Source organism: Lithobates pipiens, unplaced genomic scaffold (genome assembly GCF_037356315.1).
Source record: "Lithobates pipiens isolate NorthernLeopardFrog02 unplaced genomic scaffold, aLitPip1_a1.2 Scaffold_16, whole genome shotgun sequence".
Taxonomy (NCBI): domain Eukaryota; kingdom Metazoa; phylum Chordata; class Amphibia; order Anura; family Ranidae; genus Lithobates; species Lithobates pipiens.
In genome coordinates, this window is record NW_027507748.1 from 263258681 (window position 1) to 263281099 (window position 22419).

The following is a 22419-nucleotide window of genomic DNA, read 5'->3' on the forward strand; positions in this document are numbered from 1 at the left end:
AAACGTGCAACACAATTAATAAAATTGATATATTTAAAGAAAATGAATTAATCACTAAAAAACTAATTAGTATAGTGATAAGGTGTAAAAAGTCCCAAACCAAACTCTAAAGTCAGAATCCACACAAAATATTTATGTTTGGTGTATCAAAATAAAGTCCAAACTGAAACAAAGTGGCAAGGTGATGACAAAATTGATCAAATACTTCAAAACTGGATAGAAGAAATAAGCTTTAATTGAGCCAGATGACCTCTTACCGAATATGATGGACCCCAAATTATAAGGGTCCACCTCACCTGGTAACAGCAGCACTCTACAGTGGCATTTCACCTGGTCTACTCCTAAGAACAAGCCCGCCAAGCCAGCCAAACTTCCCCATTAGGAACACCAAGATTAATTAATGATTTCCATTCACTCTAGCAACGGCAGTAATGTGATGTTCCACCTGGTCTCCTCAATGGGGATAGCCGCTCTCTTCCGTCACAGATAACAGGATAGATAAATAACTTCCCTTTTTACTCCACTCCAAACTTCTCCAATAGGTATTTCAAATGGGTTTTTTAAAAGAAAAAGAGGAACTTCATAGTACAGCAAATTGTAGTATACAGTAGAAAACAGCTCGGGAGCTATCAGGCTATCAGCTGGTACGTGGTGACATCACGGGATTCTCTCCGACCAACACGTTTCACTGTAACAAGCATCGACATTGTGCTCCCAGTCGATGTCTGTTACAGGGAAATGAGTCGGTTGGAGAAAATCCAGGGACATCACCGTGCACCAGCTGATAGCCTGTATTCTGCTACATGTCTTTGGTAAAATAAAATCCCAGTATGTGTATATTAATTGGCTTGTGAAAAGCGTCTATAAACTACATTGTTTTTTAGGTTGTCGTTTGGGTTGCAAACGACGGTTGCACTTTAATGTTTATTTTGTCACTTTACATTATTTATGATTAACTGGTGTGGGTATTGGAAGAGTGATATTTATGTTAAAGTGGTTGTAAAAGCTCAAGGTTTTTTACTTTCATGGATTTTATGAAAAAGCATCTTGAATGCATCCAGAAATGCATAAAAAATTAACCAGAACATATTAAAAACACACATGCAGAAACTCATCTGGAATGGATCTGGAGTGTGTTTTTGTGGTGTGAACCAACCCTAATGGCCCGTAAACGTGATCTGAAAATCATTACAAAAAAATACTGCTTTCAAATCAATCGTGAGATAATTGATGGGCCGATCACGACAGTTCATCTGATATTATCTGATCGGACAAGCACAAAATGTTTTTCCGTATGATACCAGATTGTACGATTTTCATTTAATCAGTACAGTTGTCATCCGAAAATACAATACAAATACACTACAACACATTACATCACCTCCAAATTTTTATTCCGTCCTACTAGAATGTTTGGAACTTTAGTAACCTATTCAATTTCTACTTGTGACAATCGAGCTAAAAAAAGTCAGACGATCTGTCGTCTGATTTTCGAATTGTGTGTATGGGGCATTAAGCTCTATTCACATCTATACAGTTTGCTTTTGAGCATTTCTGCAGTGATTTTGCAGGTTATTTAACTGCAATTTTACAGCGATTTTACTGCATTTGCGATTTGCATTTCTTATGCCACATACACACGACCCGTTTTCCCATCAGAATAAACTCCGAAGGCTTTTCCGACAGAGTTCTGCTGAAACTGTCTTGCGTACACTTGATCGCACCAAAATCTGATCGTTAACAACGTGGTGACGCACAACACATATGTCAGGACTAGAAAAAGGAAGTTTAATAGTCAGTAGCCAATAGCCTCAGTCTTGTATTTGCTTCAGAACATGTGTCATTTTTGGTCCATTAAAACATCATACAAACGAGCGGTTTTCTCGAAAGGAATTGGTTCCGTCGGAAATATTTTGAAACACTGATGAGGCATACACACGATCGGAATATATGAGGAAAAGCTTCCATCTGACTTTTTCTGTTGGACATTCCACGTGTGTTTACATGGCATTATGCTTTTTTTGGCATATTTGTTGTTGGGCAGCTAAAAAGAAAATGCAAAATGCAATTTGCAGTAAAAACGCACTACATGCTTTTCTGCAGCTTCTCCATTGAGGTAATTGAACCAAAAAAGCACAGTTTTGCATTTAAAAAAAGTCTCAGACCCTTTCCAAAAATGCAGAGGCACAAAAAGGCATTGATGTGAACGTGTTCCAAAGTAACCCATGTTAAAAATAATGTATGCATGAAAAAAAAACATGATGTGGACCGAGCCTTAACGCACCTTAAAGATTCTGAGGCCACATAGAAAAAGGTCAGATAAGACTAACATTTTATTATTTGGCCTCAAAACCAAACGATAAAACTATATGTCTGGCGGACAAAAAAGTGACTGTGTTTTTATTCGTTACCCTTAAAATGTCCTGAGGGCAGTGGGCTCAATTTTAAACTCACTTGTACTACTAGACAGCAGCAGTCCTTAAAAAAAAAATGTATTGGTTATAGCAAAGGAGGCCAAAACCCTTCATTTTTCAAATGGGCAAGGAATTTATTTCCCATTTTGGCATCAATCCAGCCAAACTAATCATGTTCTGGTTGGCTATAGCTATAGCTTTTATTTGTTACCACAACATCTACAGGGATGCATGAAATTACCAGTTTTTCAACCCCTTCTGCCTTAATTAACCTTATAATGTAAAATACCCTTTGTAAATCTGCTAAAAACCTTATTCTCTACTTTTTTTTTTAGAACCCAGCTGTGTAGAAGAAGAGGCAGTAATAAAGCAGGATAAAATAAAGGCATCAATAAATGGGATAACACAAACGTCAGAAAATAGTGAACCTTTGCCAAATATAGGTAAATGTTAAGATTTTAAAATTTTTATTTACCAAGCACATTCTTTTATGTTGTATTCCCATATTACAAAGTTCAGATAAATTAAAGGCAGGCGGAGGTAACCAAAATGACAAAATTACTTAAAGTGGAAGCAAACCCTCCTATTATTTTTATCCATGGAAGCTGCCATCTTTGCCTCTGTTTAATCTTCAGCTGCCATGATGCTGTACATGTGATCAGTTAGGATCACCAGCTATTGGATGGTTTGACAGTTGAGATGAGAGCACAACCAATGTGACAGTTACATTCAACAATGTTTTTGTTTAAACAGTTAGATCTTTGGGTTTACTTCCGCTTTAAAGTGGAACTAAATCCGCCTATCTTTTACAGCAAACAAAGCTGTCGTCTTCTCTGTTTGATCTGCAGTTGCCATAGTGCTGCAACTCTAATCAGTTATGACAACAGCCATTAGATCATTTGAAAGTTCAGTTGAGAGCACGAGCAAATGTGACAGTTATCATTCACGGCATGCTTTGAATGTAACTGTTTTGGGAAATGGTTAAATTAATGGGTATAGCTCTACTTTTTTTTTTTTTTTTTACTTTTTTTTCCCCCCAAACAAACAAAACAATACAGACACACAACAGCTCATCCAACATCTGGCCGTCAACACGGAAGGGACCCATGCAGGGGTCACAAAGTATTGTTATAATATCAGAAAACATTAGAATATCTATGACTACCATAGTATAACAACAGCAATAGATTGTAAAAGCTTTTGCTCCATGGGGGGGACTAACAATAAGCTAGCTCACCTAGATTCTCCCACGAACCCGGGTTGGTCTATTAGGACACCAAGGAGGGCCAACATATCTCAGAGAGGTTATTTAATTAAGCAGTGGAGGATTCCGCTAACCACTTACCGTATATACTCGAGTATAGGCCGACCCGAATATAAGCCGAGGCCCCCAATTTACCCCAAAAAAACTGGGAAACGTATTGACTCGTGTATAAGCGGAGGGTGAGACATGCCTGTCCATCCCTGTGTGTCCGTCCATCCCTGTGTGTGTGTCGGTCCATCCCTGTGTGTCCGTCCATCCCTGTGTGTGTGTCCGTCCATCCCTGTGTGTGTGTCCATCCATCCCTGTGTGTGTGTCCATCCATCCCTGTGTGTGTGTCCATCCATGCCTGTGTGTGTGTCCATCCATGCCTGTGTGTGTGTCCATCCATGCCTGTGTGTGTGTCCATCCATGCCTGTGTGTGTGTCCATCCATGCCTGTGTGTGTGTCCATCCATGCCTGTGTGTGTGTCCATCCATGCCTGTGTGTGTGTCCATCCATGCCTGTGTGTGTGTCCGTGCAGCCGTGTGTGTCCGTGCAGCCTTGTGTGTCCAGCCTACCTGTGTCCCGAGCCTCCGTCCCGTCCTGAGCCGAGCCTCCGTTCCGTCCCGTCCCGAGCCTCCGTCCTTCTGCCATGCCAGGATCGCCGCTCTTCGTCGGCGCCTCGGCGGCCATTCCACTGTTCAAAAAGCCGCGCCTCCATCTGTGATAGGCGGAACCCTCAATTTCCCAGCAGTCTGTGTTCCGCCTATCACGGACATCCTCTCATCCTCGTCTGTAGTATGAGGATGAGCGGATGTCCGTGATAGGCGGACCACTGACTGCTGGGAAATTGAGTGTTCCGCCTATCACAGACGGAGGCGCGGCTTTTGAATAGTAGAATGGCCGCCGTCTGTCTGCTCGACACGCTGATCGAACAGGCAGATGGCGATGACTCGAGTATAAGCCGAGGGGGGCACTTTCAGCCTCAAAAAAGAGGCTGAAAATCTCGGTTTATACTCGAGTATATACGGTACTTCAGACTTTGTCATGTGTTTTCGGACAGCCTCTGTGTGCATAGGTGTCCCTGTAAAGGGGTATTACATTGTTAACCAGTAATTTCCATGAGCCTATAGAGGGAGGAGTCTTTCGCTTCCAGGATAGGACAATGGATTTCCTGGCATAGAACAGTAGGAGACCCAACAGGGTTCTCTCAGCCACTTTGGGCACCAGGTCCTCCACCAACCCCAGCAGGCATATTTTTGGGGTAGGATCAATAGAGATACTGAGCAGCTCACTCACCTCCAAAAGAATCTGCGACCAGAAACCTGCAATTACCGAGCAGGACCAAAAGATGTGGATATAGTCCCTGGGAGCATGGTCACAATGCCAGCATTCCGGGGAGAGAGAAGACTTCATCTTGTGATCCCGAGCGAGAGTAAGATACGCCCTATGGACAATCTTATATTGAATGAGGCGATCTCTCAAGGAAACCAGTATTCTAAAGGGGAAGTCCCACACGTCCTCCCAATCCTCCGAGTCCATCCCCGGAATATCCCGGCCTCATTGCTGGTGGAGCCTGGACAGCCCAGGAGAAGAGACCCGGAGGAGATGTGCATACAGCACTGAGGTGGGTTTTTCGGTACAATCAAATTGCGAAGTCCGCTCAAGGTCGGACGGCACCATCTGCCCCTCACCTGGAGGGAACTGAGCCCTGAAAGCATGGGACAACTGTAGATATCTGAATTTGTGCGAGAACGGGACATTGTGATGAGATATTAGGTGATCAAAGGAGAATATTGTAAGATCTCCAGTGATGTCAGAGAGAGCCCTGATGTGGTACCTAGCCCATACCACAGGGTCTGAGATCTCGAGAAAGTGCTGTAGGTAGGGATTGTTCCAGAGCGGGGCGTTTAGGGATACAGTGGTCCAAGGATACCCCTCACAGGTCAAACCTTCCCTCCAGGCCCTAAGGGTGGTACGCATGGAAGGGGTTAGGTCATATGGAGCCTTTGAACCCCGCAAAAGGAGATTCGACAAGGCCTCCTTAGACTGCAGCACCGCAGCCTCAGTGGAGCAAGCCGAGTTGGCTCTATCTGGAACAAGCCACCAAGATGCAGTGATCAATTGAGCCGCAATGAAGTATTTATGACAGTCCGGGAATGCTAAGCCCCCCTGCAAACAAGGGCGCATTAAGGTAGATAGCTTAAAGCTGGGGGGACGTGGACCCCAAAGAAAGGAAGAAAATTTTTTGTTTAGTTGGGAAAAGAATGACTTGGGGATCCATTGAGGGGAACGACGAAACAAGTATGTAAATTTGGGAAGGACTTTCATCTATAGCTCTACTTTAAAGTGGAGTTCCAGGATAGAATAAAAGTAGGTGTAAACCAACCTATAATTTTCCAGCAGGACTTCAATCCTATCTTGCAACGGCGAGGTACGTCATCTATGGATTTGCATCAGCCCCTTCTCCTACCCCCCCCCCTGCTGCCTTCTGGGACCTGTGTGTGTCCCAGAAGATGATGGGGCATTTCAGAATGCCCAGAGCGACTTGTGCATGAGCAGTATGATACCGGCTATGAAGCCTGAAAGCTTTAATACGACATTGCGTGTTCCCTGGACATATTATATATGTAGCACTCACCCCCATAGGAGCTGCTGATGTATATTTAATCCTGTACTCTGCCTATCAACCCCAAGAACAGACTCAACCCCTCTGGCACACCTGTGTGATAATGTTAGTGCAAGACCCAATGGTAAAGAAAAACACAGTAATAACACACTGTACTGTATATTTACCATCACCTTGGTACTTGTCACTTCACCAGCTGTAATAATAGGTAGAATCTCACACAGGGTATCAATTATCCATCTAAAGTAAAAGTTTACTGAGGTAAAAGTTTAACACAATTCACATTGTGATAACTCAGAGACAATAAATAGCAATATAAAAGTCAATGTAAATGTGAAACTGTATTCAAGGATCACCATAGAGAGCGTATGCAAACAGGTGCACAGTGGGACAGGTACCCAATACCAATCAGTAACTATATTGAGCACCTTTCCACTGAACCCTTCGAGCACACACATACCAATTCTGCAGCACAATGCTATAAACATACAATAGCACAATACAATATAACTTTGTATCATAGATCCAAGGGCTCCCCCCAGGTTGCAATAGACTGTTCATTCTGCAAACCGAAGTTGTGCTGTTTTATAGCAAATGACAAAGTCTCTTGTCTTCTTCTTCTTTAGCTAGCTCAAGGTATTAGACTGCAGTATTTGTAAATCCATGCAAGACACCTGTAGAACTTCTTCCTTAATGAGGGAACACAACTCATCATTTACTTTGCAGTACAGGGAAAGTAAACCCTGAAGTTCCACTATATACAGTCTATGGATGAATGAGAACACTTCTGTGGGACTACAAATCCCACCAGCAGTCTGTAACTAACTAACACAGCAACAGAACACTATATTGATCTGGGCGAGTGCCCACAACAGGCCCAGATGCTTGCAAGGTTCCTTTCCTGGTATCTCAGTCCCGATCCAAGCTGGTGCCGTCACACCTCACCGCTCCTTCTGATGGCTGATGTAACTGTAATGCAGGAAACCTTTAGAAATCTTGGGTCCTCTGGTCCATCCGCATGCTGGTCTAGCTGACTGTGCTCTGGAGCTCCTCAGAGGCCAACGATTCCTTTCAGGCCGCAGTCTATCAGTCACACACAGACTTCCTTGCAGGCAGGCTTTGAATGGCATCCCAAGGGGCCGGAAACATACCACGCCTGTGCCTTTTATCTGCTTACCCAGCAGGCTGTTCTGAGACTTGGCATTGTGGGTAGGTGAACTGGACATTGTGGGCCAGTAGTTCTCAAACTGAGCCAAGCCCATGAGTTACTCCCTGCTTAAACTACCAATCCCACAATGCATTGTAACACTGCTTCAAAGAAACTAAACAAAAGTCTTAAAAGAAAGGACACTAGAGGGAGCCAAACTCTTACCTACAGAACATTGCATTATTTAACATAACTTGGGTGGAAAAAATCCTACACTACATTAAAGGTCAGCAGCTACGTTATTTCTAGCTGCTGACTTAAAAAAAAAAAAAATTAGAGGCTGGAACTCTGCTTTACGTCCTATTTTCCTTCTGTTGGGTTCAGTGAATAGGTGTGTTCTAACATAAAAATACAGACTGTGGGCATTCTATTCTAAGAATTTCCTGTTCATAAAATAAGTTCCATAGTGATTTGTGCTTTGCAGGGTTAAAGTATATTCCCAAATAAAACTTTGTTTTTTCTATTTTTAGATGAGATAGTGTTAAAACCCCTGTTAGGTTTTAACTTTTTTTACTAGACTTCATTAGAGAAATTTCTTGTCCTGCTGACAATATTTTATCAGAAGGGAAGTGAGGTAAAATCTCCAACAGTACAATTACAAGTTGAGCCCTCTGCGCATTACTGTACAAGTTGTTTCCCTTGATTTAGAGTAGTTTCAAATCATGAATCATACAGGAATGTGCTGTCCGTTCCTGTGAGATTAATGCACTACTTTAAAAAATGCACAGAAACAGGATCACATGGTACTACTGTACCACACGATCTGGTACAGGCAAATGCACCGTGTTTGTAACCTGCATTTGGGGTGTCATTAAGTTAATATTAACACCCATTGCAGATCACAAATGTGGTGTGTTTTTAATGCAATGTGGGAAACGTGCGCAGAATGTGAGTTTCCTGTGCTGCATTCTGGTGTGAACTAGAGGTTCTTGAGTTACTTATTTTTTATATAATGGGCTTAATTATTATTATTTTTTTTTTTCTGCAGTTTATCTGTATCAGAACAATTGGAAGACGGGTCTTATGATCATCTAATACTTATATAGGTGCAGGTACTCTGTAAGGGTTAGTTACCAAGAAAAAAATGTATGTTTGCAAAACTAGCTTAAGTAAGCAAGAATGTAAATCTACATTTGCTTGTGATAGTAAGCAGTTTATAATCTATTATGAAGTAACTCTCAAACGCTTTCTCTTGCAGGTGTTTCTCCGATAGTTCCTCCTGTGACAAAAGCTCCAAAAAGTAACAACAGTCATCCTTATTCAGGGTATAATGTTCCCAAGAACAATTCTCAGAAAAAAAAGTCTTCTCAGCCACAGCTAGAGAAACAGTCCAGTCAAGCAAGTAAAGATGGAACTGAGCCTCCTTTCCTCCCACCTGGCGCACAAGAGGGTATGCTCCATGTAATTTTACTCATTGCAACTATTGCTTCTTTGTATTTATCAACCATCATTTTGTTTGGTCCATGTTCTCTGTTAAAAAATAAATAACTATATACACAGTTGTGCTCATAAGTTTACATACCCTGGCAGAATTTATGATTTCTTCACCATTTTTCAGAAAATATGAATGATAACACACAAAGAATGTTTTTCACTCATGGTTAGTGTTTGGCGGAAGCCATTTATTATCAATGAACTGTGTTTACTCTTTTTAAATCATAATCACAACAGAAACTACCCAAATGACCTTGATCAAAAGTTTCCATACACATGTCATTTTGGCCTGATAACATGCACACAAGTTGACCCAAAGGGGTTTGAATTATCATTATTATACAGGTTTTATATAGCGCCAACAGTTTGCGCAGCGCTTTACAACATGAGGGCAGACATTACAGTTACATTACAATTTGGTGCAAGTGGAATGGCTATTAAAGGTAACCATCCTCACCTGTGATCTGTTTGCTTGTAATTAGTGTGTGTGTATAAAAGGTCAATGAGTTTCTGGACTCCTGGCAGACCCTTGCATCTTTCATCCAGTGCTGCACTGACATTTCTGGATTCTGAGTCATAGGGAAAGCAAAAGAATTGTCAAAGGATCTGTGTGAAAAGGTAGTTGCAGCAATGTTCAAACTCTAATCAAGAAGTGGAAAATGAGGGGTTCTGTTGAAACCAAACCATGGTCAGGTAAACCAACTAAAATTTCAGCCACAACTGTCAGAAAAATTGTTTGGGATGCAAAGAAATGCACAATAAGGTTCAAGATGCACAATAAGGAGTCACTTGAAAAAATATGGGCTGCATGGTCGAGTCGCCAGAAGAAAGCCATTACTATGCCCATTACTACGCAAATGCCACAACGTATCCTACAGAGACAAGCCTCAAACCTTCTGGCACAAATTCATTTGGAATGATGAGACCAAAATTTAACTTTTTGGCCACAACCATAAACGCTTCTCAACAAGGCCAAGTTGACCTGTCATTGGCTACAGCAGAATAAAGTGAAGGTTCTGGAGTCGCCATCTAAGTCTCCTGACCTCAATATCATTGAGCCACTCCAGAATTTACAGGAACTGGAGGCTTTTTTCCAAGAGGAATGGGCAGCTTTACCATCGGAGAAGATCAAGATCCTCATTCACAATCACCACAAAAGACTTCAAGCTGTCATTGATGTTAAAGGGACAATATACGTTATTAAGAACGGGGGTTTGTAAACTTTTGATCTGGGTCATTTGGCTGGTTTCTGTTGTCATTATGATTCAAAAAGAGTAAACACAGTTGATTGATAATAAATAGCTTTAGCCAAACACTAACCATGAGTGAAAGAAAAGTTTTTGTGTTATTCATATTCTTTGAAAAATGGCCAAGAAATCATAAATTATGCCAGGGTCTGAAAACGTATGCCTTTACACACATGAACTTTACACACACATGAAATTTAATCGCACCCCAGTCTTAGTCCGTAGGGTTCAATATTGAGTTGGCCCACCCTTTGCAGCTATAACAGCTTCAACTCTTCTGGGAAGGCTGTCCACAAGGTTTAGGAGTGTGTCTATGGAAACATTTGACCATTCTTCCAGAAGTGTATTTGTTAGGTCAGGCACTGTGCAGACTCTGTGCAGGCCAGTCAAGTTCCTCCACCCCAAACGCACTCATCCATGTCTTTATGGAGCTTGTTTGTGCACTGGTGCGCAGTCATGTTGGGAAAGGAAGAGGCCATCCCCAAAGCGTTCCCACAAGGTTGGGAGTATGAAATTGTCCAAAATGTCTTAGTATGCTGACGCCTTAAAATTTCCCTTCACTGGAGCTAAGGGGAAAAGCCCAACTCCTGAAAAAAACCCAACACCATAATCTCCCCTCCACCAAATGACTTGGACTAATGCACAAAGCAAGGTCCATTAAGACATGGATGAGCGAGTTTGGGGTGGAGAAACTTGACTGGCTTGCACAGAGTCATGTGTTCAACCCCACAGAACACATTTGGGATGAATTTGGGCAGAGACTGCGAGCCAGGCCTTCTCGTCCACATCAGTGCGCTTCTGGAAGAATGGACAAACATTCCCATAGATACACTCCTAAACCCTGTGGACAGCCCTCCCAGAAGAGTTGAAGCTGTTATAGTTGCAAAGGGTGGGCCAACTTAATATTGAACCCTATGGCTTAAGACTGGACTGGAAATAGAACATGTTTTAAATCTTTCTGACGGAATCAATTCCTATTGGGAAAGATGTTCATCTGTATCCTAGTCCGATGGACCAAATATGACACAAGGGAAGCTGTTTGCTACTGGCTATTGAACTTCCTTTTCTAGTCCCATCGTACGTCATCATGTTCGAAACGAACGGACTTTGGTGTGATCATGTGTAAGCGAGTCCGTTTGGTCGGAACTCCGTTGGAAAATCCGTCGGAAAGACCGTTTTTATTCTGACGGAAAGTCCGGTCGTGTGCATGCGGCATTAGTTGTCTTGATGTGGTCAATTATCTCAGCCAGGTTTCCTGGGATTGCTGTTTAACAGCAGTAGTGCCTGGAATTTTTAGTTTGCGACAGGAGTCTGGTGGGAGATAATTGTTGTGGGTGGGTCTTTTTGTTCAGGTTGCCACTGATCGTGACTGATGATGGATCTACATCACTGGATGACAGGATTATTGTTGAATTTAAGTTGTGGGACTTTTTTTGTAATAGAGTTTTTCATAGGTGTCTTTTTTATTCACTGTCTAATTTTTATAGTGAATGAGTAATAAGGCATACTTATCTACATACAAGGAGTGCCAGATATCTGGGACTTCCATATTCCAAAAAGTACCCCCAGCAGATTCTTACATCCACTGGGCCAGGAAAGTGGGGATGAGGCCCTTGCCCCTATTAAGATAGGGACAAGATGCCTTGACAGGGGACAAGGGCCTCATCCCCACATTCATTTTAAAGGGGGTTCTAGACCTAAGTCACCTCCCCAAAGACCCACACAGGCATCAGGCCATGGATGTCAGGACATGCTTTAGTCCAGGTTGAACTCAGGTTCAGCTGAATGGAATTGGAATTGCCTTTTCCAAGTTTTACCCTATAAACTCTGCCTCTCCAACTCCTCCACTGTCATGTCTTGCCCCCCCCCCCCCCCTCAAAATTGTGGCAGAAATTGTACGCTTCCAAGTAAGTTTGTAATATCTATTTATACCCATAAAAACATTTTCTATAACTAATAACAAAATCTTAATAATTAAAAAAATAGAATGTGCATGGAACAGCTTCTAATCTTGCTCATGATTGAATATTTACAAAAAAAAACTCTAAAATGTATGTTTAGAAGGATGTATGTCCTGTCCATGGTGCTGAAAGCCAGAGGTCAGCACTTGAAGGTTCTTCAGCTCTTCACTTCCAGAATTTGGGCATATGGCATGCGATGGCTAGGGGCTAGTGAGCTATTTTTTATGTTGCCATCCATTTTGCCCCAAAATGGATGGCAACAGAAATGTGCCAGTAGCCTTGTGCATCTTATATTGATGAAGTAACGCACAGTCTTATGGGTGCACCATGGCACCATGGGATAGATAATCATATTAAGTCTACACAAAGTCCTTATTTAGAGTTAGTAAAATTTGAATTAGATTATCTACTGAAAAGCCACGTACACACGATCAAACAATCAAACAATCCGCCCGTGTGTGGGCTCTGGCTAAGGATAAGGATAAGGCTAAGATTGTAGTTTTGCACATCAATCTGTCCGCCGGACTCGCATTTCAGCGGACAATACGGCCTTGTGTGTGCTAGTCCGCCTTACTTTTGAAATAAATTGACTTTTCCCGCCCGGAAAAAAGTCTGCTCATTTTGAGCGCGGCTCCAGGTAGCCAGGACCAGCGAAGGAGGTGTTGCTGGCCCCGTCACCTGGTATGGACTTAAAGGGGAATCCCTACGCCGAAAAAACGGCGTGGGGGTTCCCTCCTAAGGCCATATCAGACCCTTATCCGAGCACGCTACCTGGCCGGCCAGGAAAGGGGGTGGGACGAGCGAGCGCCCCCCCTCCTGAGCCGCACCAGGCCGCGTGCCCTCAACATGGGGGTGCTTTGGGGAAGGGGGGCCGCATGGTGATGAGGACAAGGGCCTCTGGCTCAAGCTGTGCAATAAACAATTTTAACCCTTATGTGTTGTGTTTTTTTTTAAATTTTTTTCACAGGTGAATGGGTAGGGGTACATTGTACCCCATACTCATTCACATAGGGTGGGGGGGCCAGTAACCCGGGGTCCCCTTATTAAAGGGGGCTCCTGGATTCCGATAAGCCCCCCACCCGCAGACCCCGACAACCAATGGCCAGGGTTGTCGGGAAGAGGCCCTTGCCCTCATCAACATGGGGACAAGGTGCTTTGGGGTGGGGGGGCCACGCGGTCCCCCCTTCCCCAAAGCACTCCCCATGTTGAGGGCATGCGGCCTGGTACGGCTCAGGAGGAGGGGCACTCGCTCGTCCCCACCCCCTTTCCTGGCTGGCCGGGTAGCATGCTCGGATAAGGGTCTGATATGGACTTAGGGGGGGAACCCCCACGCCGTTTTTCGGCATAGGGATTCCCCTTTAAGTCCATGCCAGGTGACGGGGCCAGCGACGCTTTCTTCGCTGGTCCCGGCTACCTGGAGCCGCGCTCAAAATTAGCGGACTTTCCTCTGTGTGTGTGAGCAAGTCCGTTCATTTCAAAAGTACGGCGGATAGTGCGGCGCACTATACTGCGGATAGTGCGGCGCACTATACTGCGGATAGTCCGGCGCACTATACTGCGGATAGTCCGGCGGACCTAGTCTGCTGAAAAAGTCCCGTGTGTGGGCAGGTCTGCTCGTTTTGGACAGTCTGGCGGACAGTCCGGCGGTTTGTCCACCAGACTAAGTCCGCCGGATAGTCTGATCGTGTGTACGCAGAATAAGAAGGATTTCAGTAGACAGATGTTTTAATACTAATTCTAGTATCTCACTAAGCACCTTTACTATTTTTCAGATTGCTGTGTACACTGTACCCTGGCTCTGCTGTTCTGTCAGTTTCTTTCCCTGTGTAATATTCTTTTGGATCTTCTAACATGTGGTTCATGTTCTGACTCTGCTGGGATATGCTGCTCATGCTGCTCCATTGGTGGATGTCCTGATTGTGCAGACTCATGTAGCACTGACTGTGGCATTGTAGATGCCTGCTGTGAATCAGCTGACTGCCTTGAAATCTGCATGGAATGTTGTGGTCTATGCTTCTCCTCTTAATAGGGCACTAGAGAGCTGGAGCAAGACTGTATACAATGTGAATAATACGCTGCAAACCACCTAAAGGCTAAATGTAAAGATGCAGAGAAATTCTAAAAGTCTACGTGCCATGAATGGATTTGGTAAACACAGGACTTGAATTTTTGGTGAAATTGGGACTGGTCTGAGCCATTTAAAGTAACCATATTCTGAGCCAATATGCCTGACTCAAGAAGCTTGTGAAGAACTAGGAAAGTATTCAGCTGCTGCAAAACAATTTAAAATCTAAAAAATGTAAATATATACAGTATTTTTATTCTGCAAAGTAAAGCGTTTGATTAAATGCTGTTATAATACATACCTATACAACATGGGCAAAACTTGAAATGCACAGACTAACTTTGTCAAGTTTAAAATTTGAACACTTATTAAAAATGTATGACAGCTTGGGTTAACATATCAGTATCTCATGTCAATCCCAGTACTAATGTGTTTCAAACACATTATGTGGCTATTTGCTGGAGATATTGTATACCAAATAAATATTGTATGTATGCATTAAACTGTCTAATCTGAAATAATAATGATGTGTTATTTTGCAAAACAAAATACACATTACTGGATTTCTTTAGGATCAATTTTATTTTAAAATGTAACTAAAGCCCAAAACTACTAAAAATAATTTAAAAAATATCTAAAGTCAAAGCTTTTTTTGGACTTTTTGTCTATCTCATGATCACTTTCACTGCGGCTAAATTAAAAGGAAAACACAGCTTTGTGTTACATAGTTACATAGTTAGTAAGGTTGAATAAAGACACTAGTCCATCCAGTTCAACCTGAGTGAATGTCTACAATTGTACCTACCCTCAAGGAGCACACAATCCAAGATCCCCATTCATATACTAGGGCCAATTATGGACAGAAGCCAATTAGCCTACCTGCATATCTTTGGAGTGTGGAAGGAAACCGGAGGAAACCCACACATGCACAGAGAAAACATGCAAACTCCAGGCAGGTAGTGTCATGGCTGGGATTCGAACCAGCAACCCTTTTTACTACTAGATGAAAGTGCTAACCACTAACACATTGTGCCATGTTAGTTGTTAACAGGTCAGGCATAGGGGGGACATCTTCCAACAGAGCTATTGGTTTATTGACAACTGTCTAAGAGGGCATTTTCGTTACACTAGAGAGATTTCTTCTTACTTTTTGCTGTGCCCACATAACAGAAAATAAAGACAAATCTTTCCAATGAGACAGAGATAGCAAAATATAAAAAAATATATAAACTGACAGGGGTTTTAACCATTTCCTACTATGCCAAAGTGAAAATAAAATAAGTTTTGGCTTTAGATATACTTCATTTTTTTCTTAAATTCAGTAATTATTAAACTTATGTTAGGTAACCTGTTACTATTTATACAAAATATTTATTTTACTAACTAAACATATAATACAGGGCCTAGCCATGACTGTGATGTCATAAAACCTTATCCAGGGAATTTAAAAGAGTAATTCGACTTTTGTTGAGAAAAAAAACATTCCCCTCTGGGTGATCTGTGTATATTGCAGGGATGTTAGCAAATTTTGTTGCAGATTCAGACCTTTTGTTACTCTGAAGAATAGCTGTTTGTCTGTGTCTATGTGCCCAGTGAATGTGAATGGAAGCGACTTTTCATTATTGATCAGCTACTGCACTTGCAAACCTCTAATGAGGAAAGTGGCAGGGTCTGATCTGAATCTCTTTAGACACAATTAACCCTTTGGGAGTAACTCACAAAACTGAATTATTTGTTGCAGAGGATGCAAAGATGCCCAAAATCTGATTTTACATTTCTGGGGGACGCTCCATACACCATTTGTGTAACGAATGCTTCCAGGTTGCCATATTGCTTTTAATTTTACAGAAAATTATAGCACTGTAGATTGAAAAAAAAAACATTTTTTAATGGTGTCACGTTTGTATATGCTATATTATTATTATTTTATTTTTTTTGCAATATTTTTTTTCCCACGAAGGTGGAGTAACCTTTTAATATAGTACTAACAGCACTTTTCTGTTGGTATGGTCCTTCAAAAGGCCTGTGCCAAATTCAAAAATCACTGCCACCTATTTCAGTAGCTTCACCTCAGAGATTGACCAGAATCTGGTAGCTCTTTTACATAGTACCGCTATGGCTGCACTAAATGCAAAAAGAACTACCTCCAGTTCAGGGATAACGAAATTGTGGGTAATTAAGACCAAATCTAAGTTGATGTACAGAGAAAGGCAGAGTGACTTTCTCTGTGCATTGCTCTGTACACTACTCACCCCATCTATCACTGTTTGTTAAGGATGCTGTTGGCTTCCTAGCTCGCAGGTTTTAGTAACCAATAAACCTGACAATGAGTGGAGATTGATGATGAAGGGACTAGTTCACCATCAGTTCTGAATTGAACTCTGTGGAGGTCCCTAGGCATTCAAAGCCTTGGGGTCCCTCTGGCAGATTTCTGGAGGTTTCTCATGTGTGCACTCTAGTGGGTTTGAACTAAGTAGTGTGCACATCGGTTGTTAGATAGAGATGACCGTTACTACTGTACCAAAACATTTTACAGCTGAAAGAAGATGAGCTTTTAGTGGACAAACTGTAATGTGAACCTGATGTCTATGGTTTATGTACTTTGTTATTGGATATATTACATTAATACAGTATTTTCTCTATAGAGTCTTTTATGAAAAGATTTGTTTTTTGTTTTGTGTTTTGTTGTTTGCTTCTTTAATGAATTTTTTCTATCGTTTGTATACAATTTAGGAGAGCATCCTAAATTAGAATTTGTTTTCTTAGAGGATCAAATCAATTTTGTTCAGGAATAATTATTTTGATTATTATTTTCATCTGTTGTCATGGGACCCTTAAATGGTGTGAGGCGCTAAAGGCTGGTGCCTATTCTGCTCTACACAAAGAAGTGTTCAAATGGCTCCTGACACTGAGAGTGTCTCCAGAAGTGTATAAATTGCATCCCCATGCAATTACAAGCTGCCCAAGTACTATTCGAGGTTCTGGGATCCCCAAGCTTATGGGATAGATGCCCTAACAGACCGGTGGAGGTTCAACAGGGTGTATGCCTTCCCTCCGGAACCTGTGATACTCCAGTTTCTCTGCAGGCTCAGAACAGAGGAAGTGGAAGTCATAGCAATAATTCTGTTCTGGCCCAACAGGCCATGGTTTGTCCTCTTAACACTTCTCAGTTATCAAGACTCAATTCCTCTGCCTCTCAGGCCGGATCCTCTGTCCCAAGGCACAACCCTACATCCATGTCCTGCTCATCTACACCTCAGGGTCTGGTTTTTGTTAGGGTAAGGCTCGAAGCCTTAGGTTCCGAAGAATCCATTCCGACTCTTCTTAATGCCAGAAGGAAAAGCACTAATAGAGAATACGAGCATATGTGGTCCAAGTTCACAGAACACATGTCCTCTAGACCTAACCCTTCTGATTCTACAGAAGTCCAGGATATCCTTAGCTTTCTGCAAACAGGTTTGGATTTACTTCTAGCAGTAAGTTCACTTGATGTACAAATATCAGCCATCTCTGCGTTTACAGGAGTTTCATGGGCTAATCACTCTCTGGCTCGTCAGTTCTTTAAGGGTGCTATCAGACTTATGCCCTTTACATGCGGTTGGAAATTCTGACGGCAAAGGTCCGATCAGATTATATTATCAGAAAATTCGATCGTGTGTGGGCTTTATCAGACTTTTTCCTTCGGAAATTCAGACGGAAAAAATTTGAGAGCAGGATCTAAAATTTTCAGACAAAAAAATCTGATCCGACTTTTTACGATCGTTTGTAGAGAATTCCAAGTGCCACTCATGCTCAGATTAAATTACGAGACCAAAGCTATTGGCTACTAGCCTCTACATAGTCCCGTTGTACGCAACGAACGTCACCACGTTCCGAACTATCAAATTTTCCGAAAACTTTGTCCGACCGTGTGTATGCAACACAAGTTTCGGACAAAATCCGTCAGAAAAAATCCAACGGATTTTGTGGTCGGAATGTCCGACCCTGTGTACAGGGCATTAGACCTCAAAGAAAACCAAGGTTTCCCAAATGGGATCTTCTTCTTGTTCTAGATATCCTTTCCACTCTTGGAACAGATCCTGACAAACGTCTATCAGTCAAAGACCTTACACTCAAGACTGTCTTCCTAGTGGCAGTAACTTCAGCCAAAAGAGTGTCTGAAATCCTGACCTTTTTTCCAGAGCAGTGTTAATTGCCATGCTGGTCTCAATTCCTAAAGTAACATCTATTTTTCACAAAAATCAAGAAATTGTGTTGCCTACTTTTGGGACAACAGAGGGTCAAGATTTCCATCCCCTTGATGTGGGACATACTTTGAGTCAATATTTGAAAGTTACGGAACCTTTTAGACAAACAGACTTTCTTTTCATTCTTCTACATGGGAAAAACAAAGGAAAATAGGCCTCAATTAGATCCATTTCTGCTTGGATTGTACAGACCGTTCAAAGGGCTTATAAAGCAAAGGGCCAGGCTCCTCCAGAGGCAGTGACTGCTCACTCAACTCAGAGCATGTCGACCTCCTGGGTGGCCTCTCGTCATGTCGCACCTGAAGTTATATGTAGAGCGGCCTCTTGGTCTTCTATTAATACTTTTGTGTCTCACTATTGTGTTGAACCAGCCGCCTTCTCATCCGTTAATTTTGGTTTGTAAGTGCTATCAGTTGATGGTGTTAAATAAATGTATTTTCTTTGCTCGGCATTTTTCCCACTCGGGTATGTTTGGCGAGTTATTTCCCACACATATTCTGCCATGGAGCCTGTCAGGAAAAATGGAAAATTTATATCAAATACTTACCGTAATTTTCCTTTCCTGATAGGCTCCATGGCAGCAGGAGTCCCTCCCAATGCTTGGAGTAGGCTAGTTACGAAACATGGCAAGGAGTCCAGAGCTGAAAATTATGGGAGAGGGGTCCTATTGGGTAGTTATGGAGGCAGGTCCAACCCACACGTATGCTGCTATGGAAACTATCAGGAAAGGGAAATTACGGTAAGTATTTGATATACATTTTCAGTTTTTCTGCTGAATTTTTATTTTTATTTTCTACCATTATTATTTTAAAATGTTATTTTTTTCACTAATTTTGTTTTATGTTTTATTGAGTGTTGCTCTAAGAAAAAAAAAAAATTTTTCTGTGAATAACTTTACCACACTTTGTAGCAGAAATGTAAGTATAGTGGCATAAATCTAGCAAATTATAACATTTTGGCATTTTTAGCATTTTTATTTTTTACTAGTACTGGCAGTGATTCGTGATTTTTAGCGGTACTGCGACAATGCGACGGACGGATCGGACACTTTTGACACATTTTTGGAACCATTGACATTTATACAGCGATCAGTGCTATAAAAGTTCACTAATTACTGTGTAAATGTCACTGGAAGGGAAGGGGTTAACACTAGGAGGTGATCAAGGGGTTAAAAGTGTGTTCCCTAGATGTGTTCTAACTGTATGGGGATAGGACTGACTGGGGGAGGAGACATATCGATGTTCCTACTTAGTAGGAACAAACGATATGTCTCCTCTCCCCTGACAGAACAGGGATTTGTGTGTTTATGCACACAAATCCCCCTGCTGGCTCTGGTGCATGCGAGAGCGCATGGCCAGCGGCGGTCACACCTGCCATGCATCGACCCTTAAAGGGAAAGCTGTACCCATATGGGGTTTCGCCCAGGAGAGTCATTCTGCAGCAAGTATATCTACTTGAGCCTGTCGGGATCTGGGTAAAGAGGAACTGCAGTCTGCTCACATAATTTGTAATAAAAACATCTTTGCCATTCTGAAGCTTCCCTCCAACCACTTTGCATATCATTTTATATATACAGTACTGTGATTCTGTAATTCCCAAATATGTTGCAAAAATCTCCATCCACTAAGTCTGGCTGCATCTATATAACTGTGGGCAGCTGAAGCTGCTGCCTGTTCACTTCCTGGATTTACATACACAGAGGCACACCTCCAGCTCTGCAGCTTTTATTGGTCCTCTTATGACTCATCTCCCCTCCCTTCCTGGCAAACTCTCACCAGAGTGAGAGAGAGCTGTGTATGATGTCATAAGCCTAAGCTTTATACCAGACAAGAAACAGGAAGTGGGCTGTATAAGGTATTTACTGGCAGAAAAAAATGTTTTACTATCCAAAGTTAAAACAACAAGGGCAGAAGATTTAATAGATGTATAGTTGAAAAAATGACTGAAGGTCCACTTTAAGGTAGTACACAGTTGTGAGTGTTGAATTGGTTAACCACATTAATTTTCTCTATAGCCCCTTTGTATGTGCTAAGGCAAGTCAAACCAGCGAGTTCAATGAAAAAAAACTGACCCAATTCCACTATTCACACATTTGAAGTATCTTTGTATTTAGACAGTGAGGAGACTTCCCCACCATCAGAATACACTGATAAGTGATGCAGTCTATAGCCTGCAGTGCTGATCGAGCAGCTAAACTTCGACAGGGTGGTTGAAGAGAAATCGATCGGTAGATCAACTTCAGAAGGGTTTAGTGCGTGATCAACCTGTGGCCCTCCAGCTGTTGTGGAACTACATGTCCCATGAGGCATTGCTATGCTGTCAGTTACAAGTATGACTCCCAAAGGCAGAGGAATGATGGGACTTTTAGTTCTGCAACAGCTGGAGGGCCACAGGTTGAGGACCCATTGTTTAGTGTATGTTTTTTTAATATCATTAAATTGCATGGCACCCTCCTCCCAAAGCTAACCAGCCTGATCCACAAGTCATTTGAGCTGATATCAGAAAAGTAAGGTAATGTATTATAATGTCCCACAGCATCCATCCAGCATCGACAAATAAGAAAAAAAAAACAGGGAAAAACACTGCGGCAGGACGCTGCAATCTAAAAATGTTAAAACCTAAAAATGGTAGTAGAGAATGCATTTTTTTATAGCAAGTGACCTCAAACTCAAGCTAGTGGCTCTCATATAAAAAAAACTATGTTATCTGTTGAGATACAAATGACCTATAATTTTTTTTAAACAATTTTAATCTGCAGATACTTCCAAACAAATGACTTACAGTATATGCTGCATTACGATGGTAATGCAGTCCAGTTTGAGCAATGGCATGTCTGTAGACTGGCCCAATTTAATGTCTTTGATTAAAGGGGTTTTAAAGCTTTGTGTTTTTTCACCTTAATGCATCCTATGCCACCAGAGCCCCAAATCTCTGTGGGCGTGATCCTGTATTGCTTTCGCTCAGCTCCTGTGGGCTCTACATTGGATGATTGATAGCAGCGTAGCCGTTGGCTCCCGCTGCTTTCAATGACACGTGCGCCCGGGGGGGGGGGGGAACGAGTGCTACACTCGGCAGCTATGGTCGCTAAGTGTATCATACGGGAGCGTGCCCGCAAGCTAACCCCCTTGGGAGATTGCTTCCCAGAGGTGGCAGGGAGGAGCCAAGACAGCTGCCGAGGGACCCCGGAAGACGAGGATCTGTGCAAAAGGAACTGCACAGTGGAGGTAAGTATGACGTTTTTTATTAAGGAATAAATAGTGGTAACTCTAGTCCCCAGCCAGAGAAATACCAAAACAAAAAGAGCAGGCAGACTATTGCGGTGCACAACAAAAATAATACAAATGTAGTAAAACAACAATATAAAAATAATTTTATACATTTATTAGAAAATTAATTTAGGACGGGGGGCATGGTGTGGAGATGAGACGCGCTGCGTGAGCGCGCGGTGAACCTCCGGGCTCTGGGGAAACCTGAGCCGATCGGTGCAGAGCTGTAGTCAGATGTGATATGTGAGACGGCTCTCCCACTTCCTGAACCCAGGCTCTCTCACGAGATTGAAGCTAGACATGGCGACATGCCGGCGTACTGCCCCGCAATCTGACGGTAAGAGGAAACCTCAGACGGGACAGCAGACAGGCGGTCTGAGAGCATATCTGTCCCCACAGAGCGCAGAGCAAGGAAAAGTAGCCAAAGAACTAGAGCCAGATGTGAAAGGCACCGGATCTCCTGAATGCAAGGTCAGCCAAGGAAGGCTCAGGTATGAAAAAGAAATGCAAATGAAGGGTCAAGGCCTGCCGGGATTTGAAAGGAGAAGCCTAACAAGTTTAACACTGGCTAGAGATAGACTGATTGGAGTGCTGGGGATGGAGGAGCAAGATGGCTTGGCCGGGAGAGAGAAGCATATGAATGCAGCCGGGGTCTGTAAAATAACCAAGGTAAATAAATGATAAATCAAAGTATAGAGACTGAGTT

At 42.4% G+C, this 22419-nt stretch overlaps 1 protein-coding gene and 1 long non-coding RNA gene across 2 annotated transcripts in view; one reads left to right on the forward strand and one right to left on the reverse strand.

Annotated features, from left to right (window-relative positions):
* MDFI (MyoD family inhibitor) overlaps window positions 1–14496 on the forward strand; it is a 34695-nt gene extending 20199 nt beyond the window's left edge. Inside the window, exons 3-5 of the mRNA XM_077481364.1 lie at window positions 2750–2857; window positions 8692–8883; window positions 13908–14496. Coding sequence (XP_077337490.1) covers window positions 2750–2857; window positions 8692–8883; window positions 13908–14161 — 554 coding nt within the window. The 3' untranslated portion in view covers window positions 14162–14496. The remainder of the gene's footprint in view (window positions 1–2749; window positions 2858–8691; window positions 8884–13907) is intronic.
* LOC143982534 (uncharacterized) overlaps window positions 1–22419 on the reverse strand; it is a 95495-nt gene that overhangs the window by 52672 nt on the left and 20404 nt on the right. The window lies entirely within an intron of this gene.